Source organism: Camellia sinensis, chromosome 10 (assembly GCF_055761805.1).
Source record: "Camellia sinensis isolate YWXY chromosome 10, ASM5576180v1, whole genome shotgun sequence".
NCBI classification, from domain to species: domain Eukaryota; kingdom Viridiplantae; phylum Streptophyta; class Magnoliopsida; order Ericales; family Theaceae; genus Camellia; species Camellia sinensis.
This window is the reverse complement of record NC_138970.1, coordinates 20,830,717-20,840,787: the sequence shown is the minus strand read 5'-3', so window position 1 is coordinate 20,840,787 and position 10,071 is coordinate 20,830,717. Positions and strand designations below refer to the sequence as shown.

General features: G+C 33.8%; 1 protein-coding gene across 3 annotated transcripts; it reads left to right on the top strand.

Moving 5' to 3' along the window:
- Positions 1-3,441: 3,441 nt before the first annotated feature.
- Positions 3,442-9,711, top strand: LOC114278623 (CDPK-related kinase 1). 3 transcript variants are annotated; one of them, XM_082890988.1, is made up of 12 exons: positions 3,442-3,876; positions 4,298-4,810; positions 5,449-5,579; positions 6,151-6,192; positions 6,285-6,393; positions 6,881-6,959; positions 7,044-7,340; positions 7,436-7,548; positions 8,249-8,356; positions 8,476-8,538; positions 8,687-8,854; positions 9,186-9,711. In XM_082890988.1, the coding sequence occupies exons 2-12, from the start codon at positions 4,328-4,330 to the stop codon at positions 9,321-9,323; spliced, it is 1,731 nt and encodes a 576-aa protein (XP_082747114.1). In that variant the 5' UTR covers positions 3,442-3,876; positions 4,298-4,327; the 3' UTR covers positions 9,324-9,711. The 3 variants fall into 3 exon arrangements, with proteins under 3 accessions (XP_082747114.1, XP_028076514.2, XP_028076513.2); XM_028220712.2 differs by having other exon boundaries at positions 3,843-4,173; XM_028220713.2 differs by lacking the exon at positions 4,298-4,810 and having other exon boundaries at positions 3,644-3,876.
- The last annotated feature ends 360 nt before the right edge of the window (positions 9,712-10,071 follow it).

Below are 10,071 nucleotides of genomic sequence, written 5' to 3'. Positions count from 1 at the left end.
CTATGTTTATCTGAGAGGTTTTTGTAATTCGGTATCGACGTGCTCCAGCTCGACCTTTTGTAAGATTATCTGCTGAGATGGGCTGACTTATTTGGATATCTTTGTGTGGGCTCGGCCCATTTTCAGTTCTGTTGATGGGTTCAATCCATTAGTTCAGTCTATGGATCGGGTCCAACAGCTTGACCCAGACCAGCATTGCCTTTCCACTGCGTATTGGGCCCAAGTGCTTGAGGACTTGGGAGGGGCATTTTTCATGGAGATGGGCTTAGCTGGTTGGCCCATATGTTCGCCTGGCCCACTTGGGCTCGGGTCTAGTGGATTGGGCAGGCCCAAGACTTGGATCCGACCCCGTTTATATTATGTCCCTTCAGGTGTGGACTTTATTATGCCCAAATGTATTTTATCTTTATGTGTAATCGTACAATAAAAGTTGTATATATATGCACTTAAGACTCATCAAATTTAAAAATAATGAGACTTACCATGCCACATAAAAAAGTTCAAAGTTTTTATAAAATATTTAGATAGAAAATGGATTGAAGATGTACTGTTAGGTTTGGTGGGCCTACCTGGGGACCTATCTTAGTAATTTAAACTATTTTTCTTGTAAAGCTCATTAATTAATTAAATATTATTAGTTATATGATCAGATCAAATTAAAAATGGGGTATCAATATTAAGTGAACCTTACAACTAAGGTGAAGATTGCTAAAAGCACAGCCACTAGAGCATTTTCAAGACTTGCTCTTTTTATTATTATTATTATTGTTATCAAATTTAAGTAAAGATTTAAGTTAAAAATTTCATCTGACACCAAGTATTTTAATCCTAAATTTTCAATTTTTATCAAATAACTGGTCGACTGGAAGGACGACCGAGAAGATGTCTGGGTGGTTGACCGGCCTTGTATAAATTTTCTTCAATTTTTTTCCAATGTGGTCGTCCACCTGGTTGACTGGCCAATCATTTATCCAGTTGTCCATCAACGGTTACTTACAAGATTTGATGAAAGGTTAGACGTTTTCTTAATTTGATAAAAAAAGTAAGGCTTCTCTTATTAACAGATTACTTATTATTATTATTAGTGTCAATTAATGGCTTATTTTCATTTTTTCATTAGAAATTATTATTTTTATTTTTCAATTAGTATAAAATTATTTCATTATAAATTAATTAGTGTCAATTAATAGCTTATTTTCATTTTTTCATTATAGATTATTGTTTCCATTTTTTCTTCTCCTTATTTTCTTTTCTCTTCTTTCTTCTTTCTTTTTTTTTTCTTCTCTTCTTTCTTTTTGTTAATTTTGTTTAATTCATTAATTCATCACAATTAATATCCATGTATTTATATTAATGTTGTGATGTCATTACATATTATTTTTCTTTATATTAATTTCAATTATTAATTTAATAGAAGTTATAATATTCATTTTTTATTTCATTTAATATAAATTATTTCATTTTTTTCTTCAATTTTATTTATTTTTTTAAATTGTGATTATGTTTTTATTAAATTTTTTGCATTACAATTAATAATTTATTAATTTCAATTTCAATTTTTATTAATTTCAATTTTTTTGTATTTCATTTTTTTATTTTTTTTTCATTACAAACCCTAGCTACCGCCGCCGGTGGCTAGGGTTTCACATCGCAGATCGCGATGGTGACGACGGCGGTCAGATCGCGAAGAGAAAGAGAGGAGGCAACGACGATGGTGCCCTAGCCACTTCCTTTAGTTCGTGAGAGAGAGAGAGAGAGAGAGAGAGAGAGAGAGAGAGCTCTGCTTTGAGATTATGGCACGACGGTGAGCTTTGGTTTCAGATTGCGACGGAGTGGATCGATCGTGACAGTGAGCTTTGGTTTGAGATCGTCACATTGTCGATGGCGGTGGTTAGGGTTAGGGTTAGGGTTGTCGACGCCGAAAATCGCCTGTGCACGGCGGAAATCGCCTGTGCACGCATGAAATCGCCTTCGTCTCTCTCTGGTTCGTGAACAGTAGTGTTGACATGTGGTTTATATAGTGGCATGTTCGTAAATAATGGAGATTAGGAGGGACATTTAAGTCATTTTACCACCCACTATGCAGCTGCGCGCTTAAGCTAAAAATATAAGCATCCCCTAACTCACTTTTCAAATAAGTTGAAAATTAGCTTCTTTTAAGCCATAAGTTGGTGAAATAAGCTGAGCCAAATACAAATTTTTAGCTTAATTTATGTTAAAGTTGAAATAAACTGCTTATAAGTTCTACCAAACACTCCCATTGTCCATTTAGGACATATTTGTTAGGATGGATTAGATTAGATGAAATTAATATGTCTGTTAGCTTTATAATTATTGATCCCTTTAAATTGTATATTATATCCCATGTTTTGATTAACTTATGATTATGAGAAGAAAATTGTTAAAAACAATTTTAAAGCCTATTAGTAGTGTTAAAAAATGTTTATAAAGTGTATTGAAATATGTAAAGAATGAATAAAAATACATAAAAATATTTTGAAATATGTAAAATATGTATTGGGATTATAAATATTTTGACAATATTTGATTCTTATTAACAATCCTTAGGGTTATCATTAGTAAGACCCTTTTGAAAAATATCAAAATCCTATCAAAAATTTACAATTTAATAATTAATTAGTTTAAATTTATTCTTAATCTTCCATTTTGTATCCCACATCTCTCTTGGGATTCAATAGTTCTCTATACGAGTGATATTATGTTTAGATAAATTATTAATGAGGACTCTAATTTTTTTTCATCAGTTATCAAATTATAAATTTTATAAGATTACTAATCCAATTTCAAATCAATGTCTTTCCAAACAAACATAGCCTTAAGATTTTTTTGAGAGATTTGGATTATAATGCAGACAACCTATTACTTTGGGTTTTAGATATAGTGTACAGGGGAAATTACCTCACAGTGGATCTTTAAAAAATTATTATATATACATGAAAAAAATTATAATTATAATTATAATTATTAATATTGATAAAATTTAAAAAAAATAGTGAAAAATCTCTCTCTAAATTGGGTAATAAAAGAGGCCCAATATTTTATTATTTTTTTTGTATTAGCTAAGGTCTCTCGATGAAATTTCTCTGTAATCATACCGGAGAAATTCCTTTGTAAAAATTGAAATTTCTCCGTGTCAAGTTGAAATTTCTCTGTGAAAATATTGAGGGACTCAACTACTATGAAAATATAATATGTCATTTATCTTATAAAATTTTAATATCAAAGACTTTAAAATAAAATTTTCCTAAAATTTATTATTAATTTATAATTATTTTTTAAATTGTACACGTGAAATTTTTCTTAATATAAATTGCCAATCGAATTAGGGTGTCACCCCACCCCTTTTTTATTATATATTATTATTATGATTGTGACCTTCCTCTCAATTGTACTTAAGGCAATCTAAAAAAAGAAAAAACTATCCTACTTAAAGTTGATTTTGTCAATACTATTATTTACTTGCATTAAACCAAAAAAAAAAAACTTGTTTTCACACTTGTAGCAGTAACCCAATTTCCAAAAACCTAGAAAAAAGCATTTCATTTCAAATTTTGTGGAAAAGTTCTCAAAATAAATAAATAAATAAATAAAGATGAAAAAACAAAGGAAAATTGTTCAAACTTCACAAAGGTGGTCAAACTCAAACGACAGAGACAAATGTTAGCTCTTTCAATTGTAAGCAAAAATGTTCACATACAGGCTGGAAGAGGATCCAAACCCAAATCCAACCCCACTATCATTATTATTATTTGCTGATGAATAATAGTAACAATTGGTCCTCTGAACAAGAATTATATATGAAATTTCTACACAAAAACCACATAGAGAAAAAGCTTGATAAAGCAAGCAAGGAAAGTAAGTAACCTTCCTTTTCTTTTCTTGCACCCTCTGCTAAGCATCTTTTTTTTTCACTTTTATGCTGTTACTCACTCTCATTCTTTACCTTCTTGGTTGAAAATTGCCCTAGGTTTTCTTGTTTTGCTGTTTTCATCTCCCCTATTTTCCTTCACTTCTTCAGCTGAAAATGTGTTGATTCTTGATGGGTTTTGTCCATCTGCCATTGTTTGTTTAATCAGAAAGTGAATTGCTTTCTTCTATTGAACTTTCATTTTCGTTTTCTCGGTTGGGTCTCTTCACATCCTCTGATTTGAGGTTCAGTTCTTTAAATTCAACTGAAAATCTGCTTTCTTGCTTGTCTGTTTTCTTTTCCTTATTAATGGTTTAACTATCTTCTTGTTTCTTGATTTTCTTTTTTCATTTTCGTACTTGGTTTCAGTAATTCTGTTCCAATTGGGTTTCTGATTCCATGGGAATTTGTCATGGAAAACCCACTGAAAACCCACAAAGAAAATCTGAAAACCCAATAATTCCCAGCGAGAACGAGCCGGGTTTGAATCCACAAGCTAGGAAATCATCAAATTTCCCCTTTTACAGCCCTAGTCCATTGCACAGTGCATTCAAGAACTCACCTGCCAATTCCAGTGTGAGTTCAACCCCTCTGCGCAAATTCAAGCTCCCATTTCCTCCGCCTTCGCCGGCAAAGCACATTCGGGCATTGCTTGCTCGAAGGCACGGTTCGGTTAAGCCAAATGAGGCCTCAATACCAGAAGGGAATGAGATTGAATTGGGGTTGGACAAGAATTTTGGGTTTTCAAAGCAATTCATGATCTATTATGAGCTAGGTGAAGAGGTGGGGCGCGGGCATTTTGGTTATACTTGCTCTGCCAAGGCGAAGAAAGGGAGCTTAAAAGGACAGGATGTGGCAGTCAAGCTTATCCAGAAATCGAAGGTCTGAAACTACCCTGGAGATTTTCCAATTTGTTTATGAAATTAACCCAAATGCAAATCAGAAAAAGTAGTTGAATTCTTCTATTTTTCTAGTTAGTCTAGCAGGTTTAGCATGTATATGTTAGTTTCACTGCATTGATATGTTGTTACATTGGATAGCTTGATATACGTTTTTGGGTCCATTTCCTAAAAACTTGAGCTTTTGGAATAGTTGGTTATCTAACGTGGTATCAGAGTAGAAAAGTTTTGGGTTTAAGTCTCTCTTTGGTTTTTGGTTCCCATTTGGTTGTCTGCTTTCTGTTTGGTTTGGTTCTCTATTTGTCTCTCCATGTGCGAAACGGGGTAGCTGGGCCCATTTCTGAGCAACTTAAGCTTTTAAGATAATTGGTGATCTAACACCTTTTTTTTGGAAAGTGATGAGTGAGCATTGATCAAAATTTCAGAGTGATGCTATTTTGTGTATTTTATGACTCCTCTAGCTTGCAATATAGTTCACATTATTGTTTTGATCTTATATTCAAATTTGTTAGAGACTTCATTGCATTGATATGTTGTTAATTCTGTCCTTTCAGCTACTCATGTGTGGAATTTAATGTAACTATTTGTTTAATGCTAATAAAAGGGGCAATGTTTTTTCAGATGACTACAACAATAGCCATTGAGGATGTGCGAAGAGAAGTGAAAATATTACGGGCTCTAGTAGGGCATAAGAACCTAGTGCAATTCTATGATGCCTATGAGGATGACGACAATGTTTATGTAGTAATGGAGTAAGTGTAGACTACTTAAATTTCAGTAATACACGTTTACTTGTTATTTGTATAGCAATTTGACTTACATGACTGTAATAAATAGGCATTTACTTTCCCTTTTTGTTTTTGTCTACATGCGTCGTTGGATGCCACAATTGTACATACGGCTACTATGTACTTAAACTTGACTTTTAGGTGTTGCCATTAGAACCAATGGAATATGGGTATCAACTTTATTAACTCCAAAACCAGGGGAGAGAAAAGCATTATTAACTCGCCTGTTAGCTCACATAGAAATTGGTGTGATGTGGTCTAGTTTTCGTAAGAGTTAGCTTAAATACATTTTTCTGTAGAAACTGAGATGAACCACCCAAGTTGTACGGGTCCATGGTTGGAATTGTTAGGCTGTAAATGTTCGCCGAACCTTTTTTTTCTTCTCCTCTCTCTCTCTCTTTCTCTCTTAGGGGTTGATTCGTGGCTTGTACATTTTTTCTTGTTTATTTGTTATGTCCCAAGTAATAAGATATTTCCATTTTAGGACTCGCCGAACTTTTGAAGCTTACTTTGTATCATGTTTTGTGTTTTTCAGGTTATGCAAAGGAGGTGAATTATTGGATAGAATACTTTCTAGGTACTGTATTTTTATATTTTCTTCTTTCATGGCAGTCTTTGGCCTGTTCTGCAATCTTTTGGCCATATAAATTTCTGATTTATGTTCTCTAGAGGTGGAAAATACTCGGAAGAAGATGCAAAGGCTGTCGTGGTACAGATTTTGAGTGTGGTTGCCTACTGTCATCTCCAAGGTGTAGTTCACCGTGACCTCAAGCCTGAGGTAATGAACTCGGACATTTTCATTATTTTCTTGGTAATTTGTAGAACTTGACGTGGAAAATATTACATCTTGTAGCAAGTTCCGGATAGTGTGTTCACACATAACCCTAGGGTATGATCGATCACTCCTAAAATGTGTTTAGGTTTTCTAAATTTCAGTTCAAGCCTTTTACATTGCTCTCTGTGTCGTGAAATTTCATGTAGTGTATTAAATCTGTCAATACATGAAAATGATTGGAAATGCTCTTATTGCCTGATTTATGAGTTTCAAACAATATAAAGTAACTTGTTGATTAGACAATGAATAATTGCCATTAATCTTTGAAAATCGTTCATTGCTGCTTTGCTCTTTGATCTTTATAAATCATTAATTTATTGGTTTTGATATATGTTAGATCGAATCCTTTCTATTGTGATTTTGCATCCTAAATTATCACTTTTTTTTTTTTTTTGACCTTGACTTCTTGAGTTTTTAAATATTGCTTCAGAATTTTCTCTTCATGTCCAAAGATGATAATTCCCCGCTAAAGGCCATTGACTTCGGACTCTCTGATTATGTAAAGCCAGGTCAAATATCCAATCCATAATACTTATCGCTTTATGACTATTAGAATAGGTGGCTTAGGATCTGACAGTTAGAGACTGGTGCAGATGAAAAGCTGAACGATATTGTAGGAAGTGCATATTACGTAGCTCCTGAAGTTCTGCACAGATCTTATGGAACCGAAGCGGACATGTGGAGTATAGGCGTAATTGCTTATATTCTTCTATGTGGAAGCCGACCATTTTGGGCCCGCTCAGAATCGGGCATCTTTCGAGCGGTCCTTAAAGCGGACCCGAGCTTTGATGAAGACCCTTGGCCTTCTTTGTCGTCCGATGCAATAGACTTTGTAAAGAGATTGTTGAACAAGGATTACCGGAAGAGGCTAACCGCTGCCCAGGCTCTTAGTAAGTTAGCCTAAACATACACGTCATGTTAATTTCAATTTCATTTAGAATATATTTTGGAGTTATAATACTTGTGCTATGATTTTCATGTTTAGGTCATCCCTGGTTGGCGAATTATCCTGATGTCAAGATTCCGTTGGACATGATAATATATAAGCTTGTAAAATCTTACATATGTTCGTCTCCTCTAAGAAAATCGGCTTTGGGGGTATGTTATTCTGCTTTGAGTAACTCCATATGTTTGCCGACTTCACTAGACAGTAATATACAAATTATTTCATGGTCATAAAAATATCTAGAATATGAATTATCCATTATTGCTCCAAATGAGATAATATCATGAGTGCTTGAATTAATATTTTTGTTTTGTTATTTTGTTCATTGTCTGTTTTCTCGTTTTTGCTATTTCTCATGTCTGGCCGTAATTTTCTAAGTATAAGAGATCTGAATTTTCTAATTTCTTGAGAAAATAATTTTCTTTCTGAATTTTCCGAAGAAGCATGGATACTTCTAAAGAAAAGCCATGCTTTGTGTTAAAGATGTGACGAGGACCAATGTTTAGTGGTCACTTTTGGACCATATCTTTGTCACTTGAGAATTCTAGAACATTGCTGACACATGATGACAAGGAGATGAAGTATAGAAAGAAGGTATAACTATAAATAAAAAACAAATTAGAAGTCTATAAAATCTAGTAAATATTTTACCATAGCTAAAATAGAAGATACATGAAAGCTTTTATGTAAGTCATGTTGTTGGATGATAGATGTTACTAATTATGCATACATAAATGAATACACATTCTATTTGTGAATGATTTTATGATTTTGATGTATTTACTGTGTCATGTTTGTGATGTGTTGTTACAACCATTAAGTATATTGAAGAAAGTTTCATAACTGTGACAGGCCCTTGCTAAGACACTGGCAGTACCTGAGTTAGCTTATCTCCGGGAACAATTTACACTATTAGGGCCAAACAAGAGTGGGTTCATCTATATGCAAAACTATAAAACGGTTAGTTTTCCAAGTCCATTTTGTGCTTTGCTGTTTATTGTTATTATTATTATTATTGTCATTTTTTCCCCCATTTTTACCATTTTTCAAGTGGTTCTAAATAATATTGAACTTAGCAGGCTGTGACAAAGAACTCCACTGACGCCATTAAGGATTCAAGGGTGATAGATTATGCAAATAATGTAACATCTCTCAATCCACTCTTTTTATTTATTTATTTATTTTTTTAGGTTTTAGGTTTACAGTAGATCAATAAGTAGTTAATCACATTGGTTTTCTCACAATAAAAGATGAGGTTAATGGTAGAATTTAAATTTATGTATTTTGTAGGTGAGTATGCTGCAATACAGAAAATTGAATTTTGAAGAGTTTTGTGCCGCATCCATCAGCGTGCTTCAGCTAGAAGCAATGGAAAGCTGGGAGCAACATTCACGTTGTGCCTATGAGCTTTTTGACAAGGATGGGAATAGACCTATTATGATAGAGGAACTAGCCTCGGTATGCTCTTTTTCTCCTCTCGTAGTGTTTTTGCAAACACGCACAGACGTGTACAGAGTTTGCTAGTACATGTCATACATCTGTCTGTCATGACGGAAATCTTCGGCACAAAAATTATCACAATTAAAAAGATTTTCATTGTTTGATCATCCTACATTTTAAGCCAATTTGAGAAATGACTACATATATATTGCTCACATAGTTGTAATTTTTTTAAAATGATATTTTTTCTCTCCCTATGTCTCTCTGATCTGTCCCCAGGAGCATCACAGTTACTAGTATTTGGATCAAAATTCTGATGTCTCTAATTTATTTATTTTGCGGTTACCAGGAACTTGGACTTGGCCCATCAGTACCGGTTCATGTAGTTCTCCAAGACTGGATAAGACAGTCAGATGGGAAACTTAGCTTCCTCGGGTTTGTCAGACTACTGCATGGAGTTTCTTCTCGTGCATTCCAGAAAGCTTGAAAAAAGGCCCGCGCTATACAAATGCATATCCTGAAATCCTTCTTGTCCGAGAACTTCAATCTGTCAGTGGAGGACAAAATGCCAGCCAATTTGAGAGGTACCCGGAGCAAGAAAACAGTCGCTTTTTAACCGTGCAAAGGATCGCTGCAAGTAGAAAATATAGTTGAAGGAGCTGCATGAGTGGCAGCGATAACCATTCGCAGCATGTTCTCATGTCAGTATGTTCTGTTCAATCTTCTTCTTTTTTTTTTTTTTTTAATAATTTATTTTAAATGTTTGGTGAAATTGAAATTTAGAGGATTGTACAGATGAGGGTTGATCACAAAAACTGTGTATCTATGGTTAAAGAATAGCATATATATATATATAACTGGAGTTTTTGTGGTCTTGGGTTTGGAGTATTTCTTGTGGTCTTGGGTTTGGAGTATTTCTTGTTTGCCCACTGTACTTGGTTTCTCCATTAGTTCTTACTGTGATCTACCATTTTTGATTTATATCTTAAAACAGCTACTTTCTCATTGTAATTGCTGCATGTTGTTGAATAGTCTGAAGTTTATACCTTTTTTCGGAAAATTAATGTGCCCAACGTAACGCTGTGTTTGTTTGGGCAAAAACGGGTGCTAGTAGTTGTATTAATGATGGTGCTGGTGGTAGTAAGATTTTAGTCCAGAAATATTAGTGGGTGCTAGTAGTTGTTTTCGACCTTTCAAAAATGAAAAACGTTTTCTGTTGACTTTTGTTTTTTTTT